The sequence below is a fragment of the Epinephelus fuscoguttatus genome, linkage group LG10 (assembly GCF_011397635.1).
Source record: "Epinephelus fuscoguttatus linkage group LG10, E.fuscoguttatus.final_Chr_v1".
Lineage (NCBI taxonomy): Eukaryota > Metazoa > Chordata > Actinopteri > Perciformes > Serranidae > Epinephelus > Epinephelus fuscoguttatus.
In genome coordinates this window covers 43300239-43325074 of record NC_064761.1, presented here as the reverse complement: position 1 = coordinate 43325074, position 24836 = coordinate 43300239, and the positions used below count along the sequence as shown (strand labels likewise).

At 44.8% G+C, this 24836-nt stretch overlaps 2 protein-coding genes across 3 annotated transcripts; both read right to left on the bottom strand.

Annotated features, from left to right (window-relative positions):
- Positions 1 to 220: 220 nt before the first annotated feature.
- On the bottom strand, positions 221 to 11055 carry LOC125895938 (cytochrome P450 2J4-like). The gene is made up of 9 exons (XM_049588196.1): positions 10767 to 11055; positions 8813 to 8975; positions 8534 to 8683; positions 8091 to 8251; positions 4239 to 4415; positions 4001 to 4139; positions 3693 to 3880; positions 3100 to 3241; positions 221 to 2368 (listed from the first exon to the last, which is right to left on the bottom strand). Exons 1-9 carry the CDS (start codon positions 10965 to 10967, stop codon positions 2193 to 2195), a joined length of 1497 nt encoding a protein of 498 aa, XP_049444153.1. The 5' UTR covers positions 10968 to 11055; the 3' UTR covers positions 221 to 2192.
- Positions 11056 to 14369: 3314 nt separating this feature from the next.
- Positions 14370 to 23103, bottom strand: LOC125895935 (cytochrome P450 2J4-like). 2 transcript variants are annotated; one of them, XM_049588192.1, is made up of 9 exons: positions 22808 to 23103; positions 21315 to 21477; positions 21001 to 21192; positions 20643 to 20803; positions 18025 to 18201; positions 17787 to 17925; positions 17479 to 17666; positions 16172 to 16313; positions 14370 to 15238 (listed from the first exon to the last, which is right to left on the bottom strand). In XM_049588192.1, exons 1-9 carry the CDS (start codon positions 23006 to 23008, stop codon positions 15063 to 15065), a joined length of 1539 nt encoding a protein of 512 aa, XP_049444149.1. In that variant the 5' UTR covers positions 23009 to 23103; the 3' UTR covers positions 14370 to 15062. The 2 variants fall into 2 exon arrangements, with proteins under 2 accessions (XP_049444149.1, XP_049444150.1); XM_049588193.1 differs by having other exon boundaries at positions 21043 to 21192; positions 22808 to 23102.
- Positions 23104 to 24836: the final 1733 nt, after the last annotated feature.

Genomic DNA, 24836 nt, shown 5'->3' with positions numbered 1-24836 from the left:
AACATATATGTTGAGAATTGTTAGAATGAATAAAGTAAGAATGGACATAAGAAAAAATACAAAAACAAACAAACAAACAAACAAACAAACAAACAGTTCATTTCACATCAGATAGTTTTTGTTATAATATTCTAAAAACCTGTTACTTTTTTTTTTATAAGAAAAGGTGGTAAAAGGAGCAGATTTATTGTGTGGTTCATATACTGTACATACACACATATGTATATACATATATATACATATATACATATATACAGATAGATAGATAGATAGATAGATAGATATGGATATATATGAATATAACAAGTTAAAGTTATATAAAATTATTGTTATAATGTTTACGCATTACTTTAATGTTGCAGCAAGTAAAGGTTGAGCTGATTTTAACTATTGGGTAGCTTTATCTTTCATAATACATAATCATTTATTAGTTGATTGTGTTTTGATGGTTGAGGGGACAGTATATATATCTTTATTTACAATCTATGTTCACCCCCAAATCAAAAAATTACAGTGGCTGACAAGGACAAACGCGATGCAAATAGAGAAACGCGCTGCATATGAGAAAACAAATGCAACGGGAAAACGCTGCATATACAGAAACGTGCTGCAAATAAGAAAACAACTGCAAAAAGAAAACGCTGCATATTCACTCATACAACAGAAGTGCTCCAGGCCTCTAGGGGCAGTGCTGAGCTTCCACCTGTGAGACAGACGAGTGAGCGAGAAGAAGAAAGTTATGTTTGGAGGAAAGTTGGAGCCGGGACAGGCAACGCTGAAAGGTACGTAGTCTTTTTTATTTTTCTTTGTTTCTTGTTTTTCACATGTGGCCCTCATCTTTTACCGTATCACGAAAGTGAAGCTGATTTACACAGCTGACGTAAGCGTGCTAGAGACTTTGAGTTCTACACAAGTAGTGTATCCGTAGTAATGTTAGCTAACGTTACTGTAACTAACGTTACTTACCCAGGAGTTTGAATGCATTAAATGTTAGTTTATTTTCGACCTTGTCTCCACATATGGTTGGATACTTTATTGATCAGTGGCGGGCTGTATTTGCAGCATTTTCCCTTTGCATTTGTTTTCTGCAGTGCGTTTCTCACCACCGTACAAAATACCTATTTTTCCGAGCATATTTTGGTGTGAGTAGCAAAGTGTTGGAGATATAAGAGATTTAAGAGATGTCTGCCTTCACTTAAATATAATGGAACTAAATTGCACTCAGCTTGTGTTGCTTAAAGCACCAAAAATTGAAAAAATGCACAGCTATTATTGCTTCTCAAAGTCAAGGATGTTTCCTTGGTAGGACAGGTGCTACAAAGTCAGGTCCTACAGAGGATAGGTTCAACTCCTCCCTAGCATTCAGTAAAGATACACCAGAGCAGGCTAACAAGTACCCAGGTGTGCTCATTGAAGAGGCCCCGCCTTCAATTCTGGCAAAGCTTTTGCAAAGAATTGTGGGTACATCATGCCTACTAAGGATACATAATGCATCCTTGAAAATTCTCTGAAGAAAGGACCGTGTCCTCGTATTTATAGGATCCTTGACATTGAAAGAGACCTGCGGCAGGATTCAATAAGCCATTTAAAGATCCTTCCTTGACTTTGAGAAGCACCAACTGTCTCTTTCAGGATCATGTTATTTCACAGCAGTCGTATTGAGTAGGCATTTTATTTTTTCAAGCTGCTCAGAGTTCTCTTAATGCTAATGGAGCAGTTTCTATTTAAGCTCAGTGTTGGAAATAATTGTGTGGAACACTGTTGATAAAGGTTCAGGAGGACCAAAATGTTAATCTTACTTATAAATTGTGAAGCTGAGCAAGCGCAGTGTGTGAGATTCTCTGTTCAAAGACCCAGCAATAATAATATCAAAACACAGGGAGGCAAAGACCCCGTTCAGCCGTGGGTTTCTGTAGGTGTGTCTTAGAGATGCAAGAAGGCTTGTTGGCCCAGACAAAGGGCATAATGACGGAGTCTAGAGTCTTAAGAAGTAGATAGGAATGTTCTTAAAAAGATTAAAGTAATGTAGGAAGAACCACCATCCTAACAACAGTCACACAACCTATTAAAGAAAGAGGAAGACATTTATTTATCTTTCATTATAACCACTTTTTGATGCATTACAAGATAACTGTAGTTAGACACATGGACTCTTTGTGTTGATGATGGTTCAGTTTGGGGCAGGCGGTGGATTATCGTGGTATGGCACAGAGGCGGTAAGGTTTGGGACACAGAGTGGCTCCTAACTTGTAATCCAGACTGGGCTGCTCTCCAGCAGGTGCTGAGAAAGAAAACCTCTGAAGGAGGGAGGTGAAGAAGAGGAATAACTCCATCCTGGCCAGCTGCTCCCCGAGACACACACGCTTACCTGACGATACACAACAGATGAATTATATTCTCTTTTTTTGTACATGCTTACTCTCAGCAAAATTATTGAAAAATATAACATCTCCTTCCACTTCTATGCTGACGACACACACCTGTATCTCCCTCTCAAGACTAAACACAAGCCCAGTATTGTCAGTCTTACAAACTACCTCGAGTACTAAAGAATGGCCTCTCTCCACTGATTGCCTGTAAAGCTCAGATCTGACTTTCAGGTTCTCCTGTTTGTTTACAAAGCCCTTACTGGTCTGGCCCCGTCCTACATCTCAGACCTCCTAACCCTTATTCTACGCCGAGGTCCCTCAGGTCAGCTGACCTGGGGCTCCTGGCTGTCCCACGCTCCAGATTCAAGCTCAGAGGTGATCGTGTCTTTGCTGTGTCTGCCCCCAAACTGTGGACCAGCATCTCCCTACCAATCAGATCTGCCCCCTTCACTGACTCTGTTAAGTCCAGGCTCCAAACCCACTTTTATTCATCAGTGTTTGAGTCCCCCTGATGTGGTTTTCCATGATGCATGCCTGTGTGTGTTGTGTACTGGAATGTTATGTTGCCTCTCGTGTGTTTTGGTCAAAGTGAGTTGTTTTTAAATGTGGGCTAGGGTTAGCTGCTATAAATAAATTTGAGTTTGAACAAAGTCACACAATTTCTCCTTTGACCACATGATAATGCTGCAGCCCAGAACATATAACTCAGTTTTAGAGACTACTGACTGACCCGCTGAAAAGGGGAGGAAGGCCTCTCTCTTCCTAAATTTGCCGTCCTGGTCCAGAAAATGTTGAGGGTTGAAGGAGTGTGGAGTTTCCCACATCGTCTCATCACGTAGAACTGAGGTCAGCGTGGGCAGGACAGGGGTGCCCTGAGAAGATACCATGAATGAAAACAATAAATGGAAGTACTTCCTCTGGCGAGTTTGTTTTAGTCAGTATTGGGGTCGTATCTCAAACAATCAATGTATTACACATTACTGTTTTTAAATGCACTACTGTGGAAAGTAATTTGTTACGCTGCTTTGTGTTGCCTGAGATGCATTGTCATGTATCTGCCAAGTAACAATACAACTAGTTATGCTCCAATTTATCGGCCAAACATCGGTATTGGCCGATATTCACCTTGTTGACTGTCAGTCAGCGGTGGCCAATGTTTTTCTGTTGTGTCGCATCAATTTTGGCCAAAATTTGCCCAAAAAAATGTTGCAGGTGAAGGCCAGAGGGGCTCCTCTGTTCAGTACTCTATCCATGGGTGCGTCCCTAAATGTAACGCTAAACGTTGCTCACATACTGTAAAGCAATCACATGTGCATCATGTACCTTTGGCAGTGTGTACTTGTCCAGTGTGGTGTCTTTGTTTGTCATGTGGAGCAAATTGAGGGGAATGATGTCAGCCATTCTCTGGATCTCATGGATGACGGCATCAGTATAGGGCATGTTTTCTCGGTCAGTCATCGAGGGCTGTTTGGATGAACCAATGACAGTATCTATCTCAGCCTGGACTCTCTCTGCACACAGTGACAACAGGAAACAGAGTGAGGCTGTGTTCTACGTGGACGACTGAGGGACCTCTGATACTTGTCAGGACACTTACAGTTGGGACAGATATTACTCATACATACACACACCTTGTATGTGAGGGTAGTAGATCATGTACAGCAGTCCCCAGTGTAAAGTCGTGGTCGTGGTTTCAGTTCCAGCACCAAACAAGTCCAGAGCGCAAATACTCAAATTCTCCAAATCAAAACCAGAATCTTTGTCCTTCATCTGTCAATAACACAAAGAACAGTCTGTAGTGTCGGTTGACATGTTTCATCAGCAGATGCAAAGAGAACAAACACAACACAGACACATAAAAACACTCACCTCTTCCATCTCAGCGAGGAAGCAGTCGATGTAGTCTCTTGGTGAGGACGGGTCAAAGCTCCCTCTGTGTTCACTGACCTTGGCTTGTACAAAGTCAATCATATATTGTGTCATAGTGAATATCTTCCTGTGAGGTCCAGGCAGCCACTTCATCAGCCAGGGTACTGCGTTATAAATCTATAGAGCATGAAGACCAGATCATCAGCAAACAGGAAACAGACCCAAGTGGAGGCTAAACTAATTTATCAGTATTGGATTTGTCAAAAAGCACTACCCATAAATCACAGTGAATCAATATTACAATATAATGAGTATTTACACTTTAGATATTTTTATTACAGGAGTCTGCTATAGAAGACACCTCCTAAGATGGTTGAGAATGGCCAAGCTAAGATCTTGCAGGACTTACAGATCCAGACTGACAAACTGGTGATGGCTAACCAACCAGACATTGTACTGATCGACAAACAGTGCTGATAAATGTAGCAATCCCAAGCGACAGCAACATCAGGAAGAAGGAACACGAGAAGCTTGAGAAATACGAAGGACTGAAAGAGGAGCTAGAAAAGATGTTTGGAGTAAAGGCAACAGTGGTGCCAGTGGTAATTGGAGCACTCGGGGCTGTGACCCCCAGACTGAGAGAGTGGCTCTAGCAGATTCAAGGAACAACATCTGACGCCTCAGTCCAGAAGTGTGCAGTCCTAGGAACAGCTAAGATACTGCGCAGAACCCCCAAACTCCCAGGCCTCTGGTAGAGAACCCAAGCTTACGGAGGACACACCTCCGGATTGCTACACCTATTACCACGCCTTCTTCTGTTGTTTGCCGATCAACATGATGTCCGGTTAGTTAGCCATCACCAGTTTGTCAGTCTGGATCTGGAAGTCCCACAGGATCTTAGCTTGGTCATTCTCAACCACCTTAGGAGGTGTCTTCCATTCTGACCTTGGGACTTCCAGCCCTCACACAGTGCAGATGTTCCTGTACACTATGCCAACCACTTGGTTATGTCATTCCATGTACGCTCTTCCTGCTTGCATCTTACACCCTGCTGTTATGTGCTGAACTGTCTCAGCAGCATCTTTGCACAGCCTGCATCTGGGGTCCTGTCTGCTGTGGTAGGCCCCTGCTTCTATTGATCTCGTAGTAAGTGCCTGTTCCTGTGCTGCCATGATTAGTGCTTCTGTGCTGTCCAGTTCAGTCCAGCCTTTTCCAGCCACTGGTAGGATTTCTTGATGCCGGCCACGTCTTCAGTCTGTCGGTGGTACATGCCGTGCAGGGGCTTGTTCTTACATGATGGTTCGTCCTCTTCTTCTGCTGCCTGAGGTATTCACTTAGCAGCTCATCTTTAGGGGCCATCTTCCTGACGTATTCCTGGATCTTGGTTGTTTCATCCTGGACAGTGGCTCTGATGCTCACCAGTCCTCAGCCCCCTCATTCTGCTTAGTGTACAGTCTCAGGGTGCTGGACTTGGGATGAAACCCTCCATTCATTGTGAGAAGATTCCTTGTCTTAATATTTCCCTTAGTGTTCATTTTTTTTCAGCCAAATTAAAGAAAACAAGTTTGAACAAGTCTTTTTCAAAAGACCCTTCATGATGGAAAACAACGAGAGCTTGAGTACCCGGCCCGGAGGGTTACCGGGGCCCCGCCCTGGAGCCAGGCCCGGGGTTGGGGCCTGTGGGCGAGTGCCTGGTGGCCAGGCCTTCGCCCATGGGGTCCGGCCGGGCCCAGCCCGAACTGGCTACATGGGTTCATCCCCCTGCAGGCCCACCACCCGCAGAGGGATCCAGAAGGGTTCGGTGCAGTGTGGATTGGGCAGCAGACCAAGGCGGGGGCCTTGGCAGTCCGATCCTCAGCTACAGAAGTTGGCTCTTGGGACATGGAATGTTACCTCTCTGGCAGGGAAGGAGCCGGAGCTTGTGGAAGATGTTGAGCGCTACCGGCTAGATATAGTCGGCCTCACCTCGACACATAGTTCCAGCTCTGGAACCCAAGTCCTTGAGAGGGGTTGGACTCTCTCCTTTGCTGGAGTTGCTCCGGGTGAGAGGCGGAGGGCCGGGGTCGGCTTTCTGATAGCCCCCAGACTCTCTGCCTGTACGTTGGGGTTCACCCCAGTAGACGAAAGGGTTGCTTCCCTGCGCCTTCAGGTCGGGGAACGGGTCCTGACTGTTGTCTGCGCTTACGCGCCGAACAGCAGTTCAGAGTACCCGCCCTTTTTGGACTCCCTGGGACGGGTGCTAGAAAGTGCCCTGACCAGGGACTCCATTGTTCTGCTGGGAGACTTCAACGCTCACGTGGGCAATGACAGCGGGACCTGGAGGGGCGTGATTGGGAGGAACGGCCTGCCTGATCTGAACCTGAGTGGTGTTCAGTTATTGGACTTCTGTGCGGGTCGCAGTTTGGCCATAACTAACACCATGTTCAAACATAAGGATGTCCATCGGTGCACGTGGCACCAGGACAGCCTAGGTTGCAGGTCAATGATTGACTTTGTAGTCATATTATTTGACCTGCGGCCATATGTTCTGGACACTTGGGGGAAGAGAGGAGCAGAGCTGTCAACTGATCAGCACCTGGTGGTGAGTTGGATCAGATGGCAGGGGAAGACGCCGCGCAGACCTGGCAGGCCTAAACGAGCAGTGAGGGTCTGCTGGGAATGCCTGGAGGAAGAAACTGTCAAGATGATCTTGTACCGAAGGAGCACGAGTCTGGTTTGCGTGGCCGGCAGTAAGTCGGACCTGTTCCCGGTGAGGGTACTCCGCCAGGGCTGCCCTTTGTCACAAGTTCTGTTCATAACTTTCATGGACAGAATTTCTAGGCACAGCCAAGTGGTGGAGGGTGTCAGGTTTGGTGATGGGAGGATCTCGTCCCTGCTTTTTGCGGATGACGTGGTCCTCCTAGCTCCATCGAACAGTGACCTCCAGCATTTGCTGGGACGGTTCGCAGCCGAGTGTGAAGCAGCTGGTATGAAAATTAGTACCTCCAAGTCTGAGGCCATGGTCCTCAGCTGGAAAAGGGTGGATTGCCCACTCCAGGTCGGGGGGGAGGTCCTGCCTCAGGTGGAGGAGTTTAAGTATCTCGGGATCTTGTTCACGAGTGAGGGAAGGATGGAGCGGGAGATTGACAGGCGGATTGGGGCGGCGTCAGCAGTGATGCAGCCGCTTAACCAGTCCGTTGTGGTGAAAAGGGAGCTTAGCCAGAAAGCGAAGCTCTCGATTTACCGGTCGATCTACGTTCCAACCCTCACCTATGGTCACGAGCTCTAGGTAGTGACTGAAAGAACGAGATCGCGAGTACAAGCGGCCGAAATGAGTTTTCTCCACAGGGTGGCTGGGCTCAGCCTTAGAGATAGGGTGAGGAGCTCGGACATCCGGGAGGAACTCGGAGTAGAGCCGCTGCTCCTCTGCATCGAGAGGAGGTGGTTTGGGCATCTGGCAAGGATGCCTCCCGGACGCCTCCCTTGGGAGGTGTCACGGGCATGTCCAACCGGGAGGAGACTTCGGGGCCGCCCCAGGACACGCTGGAGGGATTACATTGCCCGGCTGGCCTGGGAACGCCTCGGGGTTCCCTCGGAAGAGCTGACGTAAGTGGCTATTGTAGAAACATGGCAGTGCAACAAAACAATCTCCGTAGACGATTACCTGCTGCCTATGTAGACATGAAGACTCATTCTAAGGTAACAAAAGCATGATTCCTATTTTAAGGTGATTATACACCAAAGCAAACATACTGATTAGATTATATTCCATTTCGGCCAATTTATCCTCCTAAATCTTACACACTGGACCTTTAACTTACAGGATCAATCCTGATTTTAAAAAAGATCACTGCATCTACAAAGGAGGCTCACCTGTGCCCACACACCTCCCTCTAAGTGCACTAGCTCACTGAAGTTCTGAAGAATACTCTGGTAGTGCTTATCAGTGTACTCAAAGCGTTCTCCAAACACCAGGCAGCAGATGATGTTGGACACAGCGTTGTTTAGCAGTGACTGGGCGTTAAACGGCTTCCCTGTAAAATAAAGACAAAATGTAGACAAGACACGCAGGAAAGTCAAAACATAAAATGTGCAATGAGCCACAGGCAGAAGAAAAGTACTGTGATGTAATGACTACGGATGATCAATGAAGCAGGGAAACAGAGAGTCACATGGTCTAAGGTGCACGGTCCAGTGCTCCACAGTGTTTGTTCTGTTTCAAAAGTGGGGCAAAATTGACGAGAGATCACATGCACTATAAGACACATTATTACTAATTAGCTGTTGCTTGTTGAAAAGTGAAATGTGTTCAGTGCCTTGCTGAAGGGCAAAAGCCTCAGTGAGATAATGGCACTCCTGCTGGATGGATGTCTCCAGCGTCTTCTTGCCCAAACCGAAGTTTTTGAGTGTACGAAGAGCAAATCTCCTCTGCTCCTTCCATGGAGGGCCATTTTGTCCCACCAGACCTTTGGAAACAGAAACCAGTATTAGACCAGAAGTAATTGGAAATGAGTATAACTAACAGACAGTTTGATGCTACTACCCTAACAATACACTAACAAGTGACTTTTTAAACAAAACACAACACATGCTACCTTTACTCCGATATAATGCTTCAAACAATGGCACAGAGGGGCGATCTGTGTAGTCCTCTCCTCTTTGGACCAGGGCCTCTCTCACGAGCTTGTAGCCATATAGGACTACAACTCTTCCACCAAAGATCTGGAGGCTGAAAATGTTTCCATATTTCTCTGCAAACTGAGCACACAGAGCAGACTGGTGTTTTGGTTCACGGAGGATGACACCCAAAAAAAAGAGTCTAGCTTCAGAGGGCTGCAGCACAAACATGCACCTGGGTCACAGGTTAATGTTTAACCTCTGGATTCGACTACTGTAGCCTCTTTAGCATTGTTGATAGCAGCATAAATGTTTCCTCTTCCATCCTAAACTCCCTCATGGTTATTTTGAGGTCTAACATCCTGTTTCACTGCTTCATCCTGAAACAAGTGACTGCAGCTGCTTGAATAATGCAGCAAAGTTTCCTCACTGCGCGGCAGCTGCAATGTGTGTTCACCGAATGCTGGGAAGGACTCTTGCCTTGCCTTGACTTTGAGAAGCACCAACTCTTTTCTGACCTATACAAGAATGGAAACATCAGCAACCTGATCTTCCTCACAGACCAGCCAATGGCATGGCACTCCGCCATCAGTACCCACTACCCCTCTGTGAAGAAAGAGGTCATCTGTAATGGCTGGAAGCTCAAAATCAAAGAGGCAGAGGGCCAGAAACTGTCATGATGACAGGCAACGTGTGTAAAAATGGGACTGTCTTAGTGCAGGGGAGCCTCAAGCAGTTTGAACTGGACTTTCTCCTTATAACGGAAAGGGCCCGGGGTGTTGGTGACTTAGTGGATAGAGCAGGCGCCCCACGTACAAGGCTGTTGCCGCAGTGGCCCGGGTTCGAATCCAGCCTGTGGCCTTCTGCTGTATGTCATGGCTCCTATCTCTCTCCCCCCTCCAAACTTAGCTATCCTGTCCATTAAAGTGCCCCCCAAAAAATATCTTTAAAGGAAAGGGCTCAATAGGAGAAGCCTGCCCCCACCAACAACACCCACACACTGAGCTGTCCCACTTCTGACCAGCCCCGAGGAGTACGAGCCCCCCAGCCCAGACCCAGAACCCTGTGAGTCCCACTGACAGCAACCAGAGCCCACCAAGTCAACAGCCTCCATCTACCCACAGCCCACAGATCTACACCACCCCTCACCACCTAATATCCCTAGGACCACAAAACTTCGGAATAATCTGCCTTTAAAAATCCAACATGCAGAGCTAAACTGTGACTCTTGGAGTACAATTAAATATTTATCGGATATAGTCTTGCACAATGAGGTCCAATCATTTACAGAACTTCGGTATAAATTCACATTGCCTAATCAGAATTTATTTTAGATGTATACAACTGAAAAATTGGATTACCGAAAATTTCGATTTACACTATGACTTGGTGCCAGGGCCAAGGGTATGACATGCAACACAGATCCCAAGGTTGAAATAGAACCTTGGACTTTGCAGTTATGGCATGGCCTGTAATCGCATGGCTATCACAGCACTCAATAAATCTTTGTAAATTAGTCTTCAGTTTGAGTTAACGATTACCTGCCTGTCCCAAGTCTGAAACTTGTTGTATAGCAGCTCTGAAATGTTGCTTTCCCTTTCTGGATTTTGTAAATACAGAGGTGGAGTTTTTTAAATAGCCTCAGTTACTGTCCACCATTGAGTGTGCAGTATAACACCCCATTCAGTGAAATAAAATGTCTAAGTACATTTACTCAAGTATTGCACTATTTTGAGGTTCTTGTTCTTCACTTGAGTTTCTTTCTGCTACTTTATACTTCTACTACTACTCCACTACAACGCAGAGGGAAGTTGTACTTCACGACATTAATATAATACCTGTGGTTACTTGAAAGATTCAGATTATAAGATATTCTATTGATCCTGAAGGAATTCAATAGCTCCACACACACTTGTGCACACTGATACATACCTCTCCCATCTGCAGGTGGATTCTGCTGGGATCAATGCGATGAAGGTCGCCAATGAAAGGAAGAGCCCACGGTCCTGGAGGAAAGTTTGGTGGCACTCTGTTCTTCAAAACATGAGCCAACAACAGAAAGACACACAGAAATATCAAAATACTCCTGCTGTCCATCCACTCAAAGCCCAGGACACTGTGTAATGTCTCCATCTCTTAGTGTATTTACTTTACAGTGTTTGTTACTGTGAATGAACAGCGCTTAGTAAAAGCCAGTAAATGGGCGTGATGTTTTTGGTTCCTTGTCACTGTGATTTCACTTGTGGTCTGTGTGCCTGACCTTCAAAATAAAAGCACAGCAAAAATACAGGGAGACATTTTTGGCACTTTAGTACTCAGATCTTTTATTCATGTAAAAGTAGCAAAACACAACATCTTTTTCTTAACTTCAGATACTCAAAGTTTTCTTTCTGCAGAATGGACCATTTTAGAATCATATATATATTAAATCTTTGGATTAGGTCAGAACCCAGCCAACATTTGTATGTTTGTCCCATGTGGGTAATAAATGGGCTGAAAAATGGGGCCCCAATGGGAATGTCCACAAGTTCAATATAGGCCCTGTGCCATTTGACCACATGGGCGGGTTATCCAAGTAGGCCCCATATAAGATGCCCATTTTGGACCTGTACCCTCTTGGTACCCAGGTGGCACTAGAATAACCCATGTGGGGCCAACTTGGGTAAACCCACCCATGTGGGCGATTGACTCTTCACTAAGTCCCGTCCCTAGCTAGACTGTCCACAGGTTCCACATAAGCTAAGCCCCGCCCCTTTGTGATGGTCCAACATGCTGTCACAGTAAACATGGAGCCCACACTGTCACTAACTGCACTCCCTGAAGAAGTCATACTTTTGGAGAAATGAAAGAGTGATTCCAGAGAGAAGCAGACAGAGGGGTCTACAGTCTGTGTTTGAAGGATATATCCAGGATGTCAAACTGACTCAGCAGCAACAACAGGTTAAAAAGACAAAGATAGTTAGAAGCTAAAGCCGAACTATAGGCTACAGATCACAGTGTAAAAGTGAACCACCACATCGCTGCTGATCGACACCCAAGACAATGAATATAAAGGGAAACTTTGCTGATATTCAACCAGCTGTGTGGCATCACAGTGTGTGCAGATGAACGGTGTTTGGCTCCGCCCCCATGCTGCAGCCAGCACTGATCTCCGGGGGGCGTCAGTTTCCCTGCTGGTCTGAGCCGGCCGATACTACGTTATAATTGGCCAGTCTGTGTCCAGGGGCGGGACTTAGTGAAGGGTTAATCACCCACATGGGTGGGTTTACCCAAGTTGGCCCCACATGGGTTATTCTAGTGCCACCTGGGTACCAAGAAGGTAGAGGTCCAAAATGGGCATCTTATATGGGGCCCACTTGGATAATCCAACCATGTGGTCAAATGGCATGGGGCCTATATTGAACTTGTGGACAGTCCCATTGGGGGCCCATATTTCAGCCCATTTACTACCCACATGGGCCCCACATTCAAATGTAGGAACTAGCCTATAGATTAGGGATCAGCAGCCTCAGGCAGCTTAACCAATAGCACACTAGCAGTAAGGCAAGGCAATTTTATTTATATAGCGCCATTCATGCACAACAGGAAATGTGCAAGAGAGTTTTTATTTTTATTGTCTCAGTAAAAAAATAAAAGCAATCTGTCAAGCTCTGTTTAGCCACTCTGAAAATTGACCCCAAAACCTGATCACATTTTATGGCTGAAACTTGTTGATTTATGATTAATAATGTTCTTAGTTTGATATGGTAACAGATTTCACCAATTTCAGCAACAGTAACAAATAAGACGCTGTTAATTAGGACGTTCTTGACTGAAGACATTGGGACTTTATTATCGTCTCGTTTAAGGATACTGGGACTTTATTATTGTTGACAAAGTTTAGGGTTTTTTTTGTTTTTTTTTACTTATTGGGTCCTACTGAGCCCAAAAAGCTTGGAGAAATTAAAAACAGCATACTAAACAAAAGTTCAGGTCTCAGGAGGATATACAATTTCGGCAAATAGATGCCCCTAAATCTCCCACACTGCCCTTAATGGTATTGTTGCAGTAAGTCGAGAGTGTTGGTTTCGTTTCAGGGATCCTCTGCCAGAAAATTTGGTGTGTCAAGGTCTTAGTTTCCTGCATTCTAAATGTAAATGTTTATGAAACAATTTATGGTATAAATGTCTTTAAGTCCTCTACTACTTTCATGTTGCAAGCACATGTTCTAAATACTGAGAGCGACATCCCTAACCTGGAAATCCAGATGCCCCGCCCCTAGCAAATTCGAATTTGCTCTGCACGGGGATCCGGTCCGACTAGCAGAGCCCGGTGAATCGCCATCGGACCAATCAGATCAGTCTATCTGAAAGAGGCGGGTTCTGGGCAGGCATAACATGATGAGGACAGCGCTGCACCGTAGGAGTCTAAAAGTAAACAGACAAGATGGCAGCTGCAGAAGGACCGCGTCCATTTAATTTAGCTTTGGAAGAAACGCTAAGCCAACTACACTTATCTTTTTCCTTGAGAGAGAAACAGAAGGCTGCCCTAGAAGCCTTCGCTTCCAGGAAGAACGTTTTTGACGTTTTTCCAACAGGATACAGCAAAAGCATAATATATCAGTTAGCCCCACTGGTCGGCAAACCAATGGGGCACCAATAGTGACAGGAAAAGCATTATGTCATTAAGAAGTACAGAAGCAAAATCATGAGGTGGAGGTGAAACGTCTCTTCTTCCTTTATCACTGATTATTACTGAATTGTTTTACTGCTGCAGCCTTTGATACTGGGTCAGAAGTAACTCGTATTTTGAGATCATGACACAGCTATCTACTCAACACATCTGTTACATACACCAGTCTGCATAACAATACATCTATTGTACAAGGTTAAAACTTACACTGTATTCCAGATTACTGACATTATTTTTACTGAACTGATCAGGAAGCCTCCCTGTGTCCATAACACACACTGCACACACAGTCAACAACCAGCTGGGAGAGCTCAAGCTCCAGCCTTGTTTTTCACTTCAGAGGTTGTGAGAGGTCACCAACGTTATGTAACACTATGGGGCTTTTTTTTTCCCAACTTCCCCCTCTCCTCATCAGATAACACCACAGGCACCACCATCCTGTCTGCAGGAGCAAAAACATTTCACAGTGAGCCTTTTGTAGTCACTCATTGTTGAGAATTGGGACAATACCTTACTTTTTGGGTTTTTCATTTTTACTCTTCATTAATGTTGGGAAAATATATTTTAAAAGATCAGCTTCTTAACAATTAAACCTTTTAATGAGCCAACCTCCCAGTAATTTCATTTTTTCCTATAGTGTACATGATGAGTATCAGAGATCTGGCGGAGCTGACATCTTATGTTATTGACAAGAAGTTATACATTGATTTATTTCACAGCAGTCATAGTAATCAGCCATTTTATTTTTCAAAGTTGCTCAGAGTTAGCAACATTATTTAATGCAGCGGTTCCCAAATGGTGGGTCGTGATCCAAAAGTGGATCCTGGTCGACTCTCAATGGACAGCAAATGACTCGCAAATGTGTCAAGTTTGTAAAAAAGGTTTTATTTTGAAGTACAGTTAATTTCCAGCACAAGCTCTTATTCTGAAGTGCCGTCTCCTGCTGTAGAGTGAGTGAATAACCACAGCAGACAGCAAAGTAGCTCGACAACATGGCCAAATGCAAGTATGACATTGAATATATTCAACTTTGCAGTGGTTGATAGCATATCATAGGACTCAATCTCAGGCCGCCTGGGCCCAAAAGTGTTTCCTTGGATGTGGTTCCAGAGAACGCACGCTCTTTCATTACAGGTCCAATAATAATGTCAAAAGACACAAAGGCAAAGACCGCCGTCAGCTGTGGGCTTCTGTAGGTGTGTCTTAGAGATGCCAGAAGGCTTGTTGGCACAGACAAAGGGCATAATGACGGAGTCTAGAGTCTTAAAAGAAGATGTGAAGTAGATAGGGATGTTCTGAAACAGATAAAGAAATTTAGGAATAACCACCACCCTAACATTATTCACACAACCTATTAAAGAAAGACAAAGAAGTTTCCATTTATCTATTATTATTGTTATTAAAGATAACTGTAGTTAGACACATGCCCCCAGTGGAATTGGTCCTAGGTCTGTAAGGGCTTAGGGCTTGAGTCAACGAGTCTGTAAGGGATCCATTTGGTTATTGGGGGATGGACTCTGTGTGTTGGTGATGGTTCAGTTTGGGGCAGGCGGTGGATTATCGTGGTACGGCACAGAGGCGGTAAGGTTTGGGACACAGAGTGGCTCCTAACTTGTAATCCAGACTGGGCTGCTCTCCAGCAGGTGCTGAGAAAGAAAACCTCTGAAGGAGGGAGGTGAAGAAGAGGAATAACTCCATCCTGGCCAGCTGCTCCCCGAGACACACACGCTTACCTAACAATACACAACAGATGAGTTATATACACACTATTTCCACTTTGACCACATGATAATGCTGCAGCTCAGAGTCTGAAACAACCAAAGAAGTAAGACATGAAACCTGACTCCCTCTTATGTACAGGAAACTGTTAAGGTGCGGACACACCAAACTGACATCAAAGAACTAGCGGCGACAAAAGCCAACTCTTGCGTTGTCTACGTCGCCTCACGTCGCCCTGTGTCAGTTGCATTTGAACACACTACACGGACTACATCCGACGGCCAAGTAGCACGTACGTTCTGCGCCTGTGTGAGAGAGAGCGGAGTGAGAGAGTGGTACATCCTGTCAGCCGAGGGGTTTCCTATCTGTGCAGCCGAGCACCGCAGCACCTCCACGGACTATTACATCCAGACGGTCCCGATGTTTCCTCCGCAGGCTCCACTTCACTCAGCTGCCCGATAAACCCGCTGCTTCTTCCCACTTTAACCTGAATAACAAACCAGGGCTCGGTGCTCCGGTTGGATCCAAACGGAGAGCCGGGGCTAGCTCAGAGACTAGCGGAGGCTAACTGGCTGTGCTTCCCTCCGGTCATGCTGCGGCTAATGCTCCGCTAGCCGCTCCCAGCTAGCTCCGGTTTGTTATTCAGGTTAAAGTGTGAAGAAGCAGCGGGTCTGTGGGGCAGCTGAGTGAAGTGGAGCCTGAGGAGGAAGCACTGGTTAGCCCCGGTTTCACACAGGCAGATTCACTCGCTACAGGGGCGAGGAAATAAAACCTGAACAGCCAATCAGAGTGATCTCTCTCACCGACAAGCTCCGCCGCCGATTCAACATGCTCAATCGGCTGAAAAGCCGCCGATGTGGGCCTTTAAACAGGCAAATGTAACTGTCTTCATGTTCTTCTGTATAAGGATTAAACATATAACTCAGTTTCAGAGACTACTGACTGACCTGCTGAAAAGGGGAGGAAGGCCTCTCTCTTCCTAAATTTGCCGTCCTGGTCCAGAAAATGTTGAGGGTTGAAGGAGTGTGGAGTTTCCCACATCGTCTCATCACGTAGAACCGAGGTCAGCGTGGGCAGGACAGGGGTGCCCTGAGAAGATACCAAGAATGAAAACAGTTAACGGAAGTACTTCTTCTGCTGAGTTTGTTTTAATCAGTATTGGGGTCATATCTCAAAAAAATCAATGTATAACACATTACTCATTACTGTTTTTATACCTTTACAAGAATGGGACATGCATACGTACGTACGGACAACCCAAACATGTGAGCATAGGTTAGCAGGTGCTGGACTAGTGGGCCAACTCTGGTTTATCCAGTGGTTTTACCAGTTTTAATCACCTGGTCTGTTTGTTTTGGAGAGGAGGAGACCTCTGTGGATAGTTCTGCTCCTGGTAAGAACCTCCTCAACAATGAACACTGAAGGAATCCTGACCAGGAGACGTTTCAGCTCGGTGCAATCTGCAATCCTGACTAATTCTCCCTAAACCTTACACATTTTAAAGGTTGTTTCATAAATCTGTATATTTGAAAACACAGTGTAATGAAACGCAGAATGGCTCAGAGACAGTTATTTTTGAACAATGAACATTTCTGTGTTTCACTGGCACAAAAGGGGGAATAAATAACAACAACAAAAATAAGAAATATTGTTATTTGCTAACAGCCAAATTCTCATTTTAAACATCGGTACTGGCCCAGAATTTTACCATCAATGCACCAATGGAGGGATTTTGAGACAGTTGGAAACGTTATGCAAGAGGCCCCGCCCCCACCCATCTCTTACAAAGGAGCACGACACTCTTTGGTTGTTGCTGTTTTGCGTCTCCTTGTAGTCTTTTTTTCCCAACTTTGTTTATTGGTTTGAATTACAGTACATACTACAAGTTTTGCTTGTGCTTGTCCATTGAATGTAGGTATTAACATTTATGTGCCCTGCACCCCCAGGAGATATGAGCAAAGGACAAATTACGTGAAGCTTGAGGAACACCACACAGACTGGTAATGGCATTAGGAACCGTCCTTGTGGTCAATTTGTGTCTCTCTATGTGTGTTTTGCCCCGTTTTCCTCTTCCTTTGTGTCTCTTGAGGTCTTCTGGGTCTTTTCCTGATCAGTATACGTTAATATGGGGAGTATGTTGCAGGTGAAGGCCAGAGGGGCTCCTCTGTTCAGTACTCTATCCATGGGTGCGACCCAAAATGTAACGCTAAACGTTGCTCACATACTGTAAAGCAATCACATGTGCATCATGTACCTTTGGCAGTGTGTACTTGTCCAGTGTGGTGTCTTTGTTTGTCATGTGGAGCAAATTGAGGGGAAGAATGTTGGCCATCCTCTGGATCTCATGGATGACGGCATCAGTATAGGGCATGTTTTCTCGGTCAGTCATCGAGGGCTGTTTGGATGAACCAACGACAGTATCTATCTCAGCCTGGACTCTCTCTGCACACAGTGACAACAGGAAACAGAGTGAGGCTGAGTGCTGCGTGGACGACTGAGGGACCTCTGATACTTGTCAGGACACTTACAGTTGGGACAGATATTACTCATACATACACACACCTTGTATGTGAGGGTAGTAGATCATGTACAGCAGTCCCCAGTGTAAAGTCGTGGTCGTGGTTTCAGTTCCAGCAATAAACAGGTCCAGAGCGCAAAAACTCAAATTCTCCAAATCAAAACCAGAGTCTTTGTCCTTCATCTGTTAATAACACAAAGGACAGTTTGTAGTGTCGGTTGACATGTTTCATCAGCAGATGCAAAGAGAACAAACACAACACAGAGACATAAAAACACTCACCTCTTCCATCTCAGCGAGGAAGCAGTCGATGTAGTCTCTTGGTGAGGACGGGTCAAAGCTCCCTCTGTGTTCACTGACCTTGGCTTCTACATAGTCAATAATATTTTGTGTCAGAGTGAATATCCTCTTGTGAGGTCCAGGCAGCCACTTCATCAGCCAGGGTACTGCGTTATAAATCTACATAGCATGAAGACCAGATCATCAGCAAACAGACCCTGTGAGTCAACTTATCTGTCTGCTCAAAGGTCTTCTCTCAACATCAGGCATTCAAAGAGAGGATCATATGAGTGTGTGTAACTTTAAAAAATTAAGATTATTATGTCGATCAAGACTGGTCTTTGTATAAATGACTTCTGTGCATAACAAATAATTTTTCTAAGTAAAGTCAACCTAAGTTTAGCAAGTACACCACCTTAACACAACTAAATTGACTTCACTTGCAAAATGTATTTTTTACACATGAAAAATTAAGTTTATACAAAGATGAGCCTCGCTTGATCTGCATAATTATCTGATGCAAAAAGTTAATTTTCGTACGTAGTATCAAACACAATGTATTTTTCATCCTGCCTCTACTTAAACATATTTAAGTACTTATTGTCGTACTATATAATGACAAAAACTCTGTGTGTGTGTGTGTGTGTTTCACGTTTTTCTCCTCACTGACTTGGTCAATCCATGTGAAACTTGGCACAGTGGTAGAGGGTCATGGGAGGATGCCAATGAAGCAATATTACATCAATTGGCCAAAGGGGGGCGCTATAGCAACCCATTGAAATGTCAAACTTTGAATGGGCATATCTCATGCCCCGTATGTGGTAGAGACATGAAACTTTGCACAGAGATGCCTCTCCTCATGAGGAACACATTTGCCTCAAGAACCCATAACTTCCAGTTATAGAGATTTTCCGCCATTTTGAATTTTTTTTTAAAAAAACACTTCAAATGGATCTCTTCCTAGGAAGTTTGAGCGATCTGCATGAAACTGGGTGAACATAATCTAGGGAGCAATATCTAAAGTTCCCTCTTGGCAAAAGTTGGAAAACTTCCTAAAACTGAGCTTCTATAAGGCAATGAATATTGCGGAGGGCGTGGCTCATCACATAAAGGTGTAGAACATCTCAAGGGTTTCACCCATCACCACGCAACTTTGTAGGCATATGACCACACATAATCTGAGGGGACCCCTCCATTATTGAGCCCATCAAACAAAATGGGGGCGCTAGAGAGCTCATTTCTTATCTAGGCCTAACCGCCATATGGATTTTTACTAAACTTGGTAGATATGTAGAACAGGACGCCTCAAGGTGACTGGAGAAATTTAACTCTAATTGGCAACTGGGTGGCGCTATAACAACAGGAAAATGCTTCAAAATGGCTAAAATGCGACCGATCGCTGTGGCTCCCCCTGTGGACCAATGTTGGTGTTGTTTCTAATGTTTGGTATGACTAAGTCATGGTATGGTATGCTGTACATAATCAGGGAAACTGTCAGTGTGTCATTCTGTCAGTCAGTCATTCTGTCTGTCCCACGTTTTTCTACTCACTGACGTGGTCAATCTATGTGAAACTGCACATAGGCATTGAGGACTGGCATAGGTAGAAGGTGACAAAGCTACCAATGGCTATGGACTAGTTATTATTATTTATTTATTTGTTACTGTATTCTTCTCTCGTTGACTTTTTAAATCTGTTGTTATTTTCTCTGTCTTTGCTTGTAAGGTGACCTTGAGTGTCGTGAAAGGCTCTCTCTCTGTCTCCAGCTGTCAATGTCTGGGGCTGTGAATCGAGTCATCAGCTGTTCTACAGCTGATCCACAATCAACCAATAGCACAGCAATGCATCATCTCACTGCTCCTCATTTTGAGTATGGTTCTTTTTCTGCCCACGGTCCTTTCACTCTGCAGCCTTGGTACCACCTCCTCTTCTAAATCACCTCCCAGTCTACTCTGACTGCAGCAACCATCACCTCCACCAGTGTCTGGACTCCATGGGGGGATTCATCCTGCTGACATTCAGATGTCCCATCATCACAAATAATCTCCCTCTGGTGTCCGAGCACCAAAGACTTGTGTTACACATATATTGTGCACCCTTCTGTCTCTCCTGATTGAAACAGCCTTGAGGATTACACACTGCAACCAGCTGACTTCTCCTGGTTAGGATTCCTACAGCGTTGACTGTTCAGGAGGTTTTTACTGGGAGCCAAATTATCCACAGAGGTCTCATCCTCTCAGAAACAAACACACCAGGTGATTAAAATCAGTAGAAACACTTAATAAATCAGTTTTACTTTACAAATCAGTGTTTCCGCCTATGCTGTTTGGCACATCGCAGACGGGCTTCAAACTACGGTGGCTGACACGAAAATGCGAATGGCCCTATCTGGAGCAAGTGTTTGGTTTGTCTGTTCTGGGCTACTGTAGGAACAAGGCGGTTCAACATGGTGATCTCAATAAAGTAGGACCCGCCTCCTATGTAGATAAAACAGTTCATTCTAAGGTAACGAGAACAAAACAGCTCTTATTTTCAGAGATTAACTGTTATGTTCCATTTCTGTCAATATATCAGACCTGATTTTACAAAGATCACGCGTCTTGTTTGCAAAGGAGGCTCACCTGTGCCCACACGCCTCCCTCTAAGTACACTAACTCATTGAAGTTCTGAAGAATATTCTGGTGCTGCTTGTCAGTGTACTCAAAGCGTTCTCCAAACACCAGGCAGCAGATGATGTTGGACACAGCGTTGTTTATCAGTGTCTGGGCGTTAAACGGCTTCCCTGTAAAATAAAGACAAAATGTAGACAAGACACGCAGGAAAGTCAAAACATAAAATGCACATTAAAAGGAATGAAGCACACAGGTGCAGCCTGTTAGATCATGAGGCAGGGAAACATAGAGTCACATGGTACATGCTTCTGTTGCAAAACTGAAGCACAGCAGAAGAGAGATCATGCACTATAAGACACATTATTACTAATTAGCTGTTGCTTGTTGAAAAGTGAAATGTGTTCAGTGCCTTGCTCAAGGGCAAAAGCCTCAGTGAGATAATGGCACTCCTGCTGGATGGATGGCTCCAGCGTCTTCTTGCCCAAACCGAAGTTTCTGAGTGTACGAAGAGCAAATCTCCTCTGCTCCTTCCATGGAGGGCCGTTCGCTATCACCAGACCTTTGGAAACACAAAACAGCATTAGCACAACTAGCTGAATGCTAATATGCCCATAATGGTTTGATGCTACCACTCTAACTAAATAGTAACTTGTGACTTTTTAAACACAACACAACACACACCTTTTCTCCCAACTATTTCTTCAAACAGTGGCACAGAGGGGCGATCTGTGTAGTCCTCTCCTCTTTGGACCAGGGCCTCTCTCACGAGCTTGTAGCCATACAGGACTACAACTCTTCCACCAAAGATCTGGAGGCTGAAAATGTTTCCATATTTCTCTGCAAACTGAGCACACAGAGCAGACTGGTGTTTTTGGTTCACGGAGGATGACACCCAAAAAAAAGAGTCTGGCTTCAGAGGGCTGCAGCACAAACATGCACCTGGGTCACAGGTTAATGTTTAACCTCTGGATTTGACTACTGTAGCCTCTTTAAAAGTTAGCATTGTTGATAGCAGCATACATGTTCCCTCTTCTATCCTAAACTCTGTTACGGTTATTTTGAGGTACACAATGACCTCTGACCGGGTGCAGAGTGGACTCAGCAGCTCTGTGGACAACACAGTATTAATCCTGCAACCACAATCATGAGTTTCGACTCTAATGCAGGAGTGACAGCTGGGAAAGAGGGTGGTAAGGAACTCTGGCAATTTAGGCAATTTGTAAGATTTCTGCTGGTCTGGCACATCGAGAATCAGTGTGCCAGAATAACTTCAGGGTTTTGTATTTGTAGGGTTGTGATGTCAAAGGTACTAAAACAGAGCAGGAGATGATCGACAGACAGACACAACATGTCACTTAGATCAGTGTGTGGTTTAACACAGGACCTTGATCCCACCCCCCTTCTAAAGCCCTTTAGCGGCTATCAGGGCACTCCTTAGTTCACAAGTATAATGCTGGAATGCAACTTATTTGATCTTTTGTATATACGTTTTAGATTTAAGTAAATGATTAACTACCTTTGCCACAGGAAAATGCCTGAAACATGTTGTCTAGCAGCTCTGAAATGTTGCTCTCTGGATTTTTCTTCTACACCCAGATGTATTTATTTAAGCATTTAAAAATGCAGAAAGTGGTGTACAATGCTATATGAATTAAGGCAAAGTAATACACATTTGGAAAAGTGTAAAAATCGATCACAGTGAATACAGAGGTAGACGTAGGTGTGTGTGTGTTTTAAAAAGCCTCAGACATTTTGTTTCACTGAACGAGGTGTGACACCGAGCAGTCATCAAGTGCATTTACTCAGTTATGTAATACCTTAAGTCACTTGAAAGTTTCAGATTAATAATACAAACACCAGTTAAGATAATACTTTGCTGATCCTGAAGGAATTTAATAGCTCTGTCTTTACCAGCTGCAACAGCAAAGTGATGGACACACGAATGCATCAATAATTATTATTCAATAATAAATTATTCTGAAATGGGCCATTCTGCATCATGACTACATTTCTTTTGGTACTTTTAACATATGTTGATGCCCACACTTTCAGACTTTTGCTGTCAATTTCTGAATGAGAACTGGCACTTAAACAGTGTACTTCTACACCATGCTGTTGCTACGTCTTCTGTAGTTAAAGTATCTTTGTCCACCTCTGAGCACAGTGATACATACCTCTCCCATCTGCAGGTGGATCCTGCTGGGATCCATGCGAAGAAGGTCGCCAATGAAAGGAAGAGCCCACGGTCCTGGAGGAAAGTTTGGCGGCGCTCTGTTCTTCAAAACATGAGCCAACAACAGAAAGACACACAGAAATATCAAAATACTCCTGCCGTCCATCCACTCAAAGCCCAGGACACTGTGTAATGTCTCCATCTCTTAGTGTATTTACTTTACAGAGTTAACTCTGCTGCTGTGACTGAACAGTGCTCAGTCAAGTCCAACAACTGGGCGTGATGTTTTTGCAGTCTTCTCAGTGTGCCTGACCTTCAAAATAAAAGCACAACACATAGACACAGGAATGTTTTGGCACTTTAGCACTAAGGGGCCATATTCACAAAGTGTACGAGTGCTAAGAGTCGCTCTTAGTGACAAAGTTCTAAGAAGATTATTAGAATTGTGATGTTTTCTTAGAAATTCCCCCTTAAAGTTAAGACTGGATCCTTGTAAAGATAAATGTTATTTACAGAGCATCTCAGACATTAAAAGAGTTCTTAAGATGAAAAACTGTTAGGAGCAGGGAGGAGGACTTCTGAGAGTTTCTTAAGCCCCTTTTACACTGCCAGATTTTCAGCGAATGTTGGGCCGTTTTGCCGGCAAGCTGCGAGCATTTAGACACACAGAGCCGGATTGGCGAGTTGATCCGAGGTGCCCAAGGGTAGGGTAGACATATTGGTGGAACCCTTTTAGTTTAAACAGACAGAGGCGGCCTTCCGCCACGGGAGGGGCTGTTGATGACTTGTGGGAGGAGCTGTTGATGACTTGTGGGAGGAGCTGTTGATGACTTGTGGGAGGGGCTGTTGATGACTTGTGGGAGGGGCTGTTGATGACTTGTGGGAGGGGCTGTTGATGACGCTGCACGTGCGAGCCACTGGCGGTGGATAAACAGGAAACAGCTGATAGCAGGAATTAGCGAGCAGCTAGTAGCAAGAGGGAAACACAAACCTGACAGACACTGTAAAGATGAGCAACTGGGGAGACAAGGAATTGCACGCCCTCCTTGTCCTCGCAAACGAAGAGGCCATTAACCGTCAGATGACGGGGACGGTGAAGGACGGGCCGACTTATGAGAGAATCACCGAAGGACTGACCAGCCGCGGCTTCCCTCCCACGTCACTGTTTACGTCACACGTTGAGCTACACGTTTTGTTACTTGCTCATGCCCCCCATTGCCCCGAAAAAGACACATTCTGTATAAACAAAAGTAGGTAGGCGGCATTTTGCTGCACTCCCCGATTTTGTTTTTATACTGCCAATGCTGAAAAAAGACTGATTGGGCTTTCCTGCAAATTTGCACAACTCCTGTTTAAAAAGGGCTTCTATCAGAGGAGAAAATGGTGAAAACAGTGGTGGTTCTAGCCTAAATGGCGCCCTGGGCGACACCCACTATGGCGCAGTCAACTGGAGCGGAGCCTGTGTTGCGTTCGGGCGTTGTCATGTAAATTACAAAATCCAGCACTTGCCGCCCACACTTTCACAGTCAGCAGTTCGTTTCATTTCCACAGGGTGTCCACACCTTACAGGTTTACAAAAGAGCGTGTCTGTGACAACCAATCACACCGGTTAAAGGAATGCATCATACCTAGCAACCGGGTCGACCACACCTCCTCTACTACTTTCATGTTTGCAAGCACATGTTCTAAATACTGAGGGCAACATCCCCCCTGTGTCCCCCTGAAATCTACACCTATGGAGCAAGCAGAGGTGGAGCTACCTGTTACTACTTTATATACTACTGTGTAGCTTCATCTTTAATAATACAACCTACTTTATTACCTCCGCCAAGGAGGTTATGTTTTCGCTGCCGTTGGTCTGTTTGTCTGCAAAATAACTTGAAAAGTTCTGAACGGATTTTGATGAAATTCAGGAAAGGGAGATAATGGGACAAAGAACAGATGATCGGTTGAAGCAATGTGGATAAAATAATTAAATGGCGGGAAATCCGAGCTGCTTGGCGGATGTCTGCGCTCTCTGAGTGTTCCCG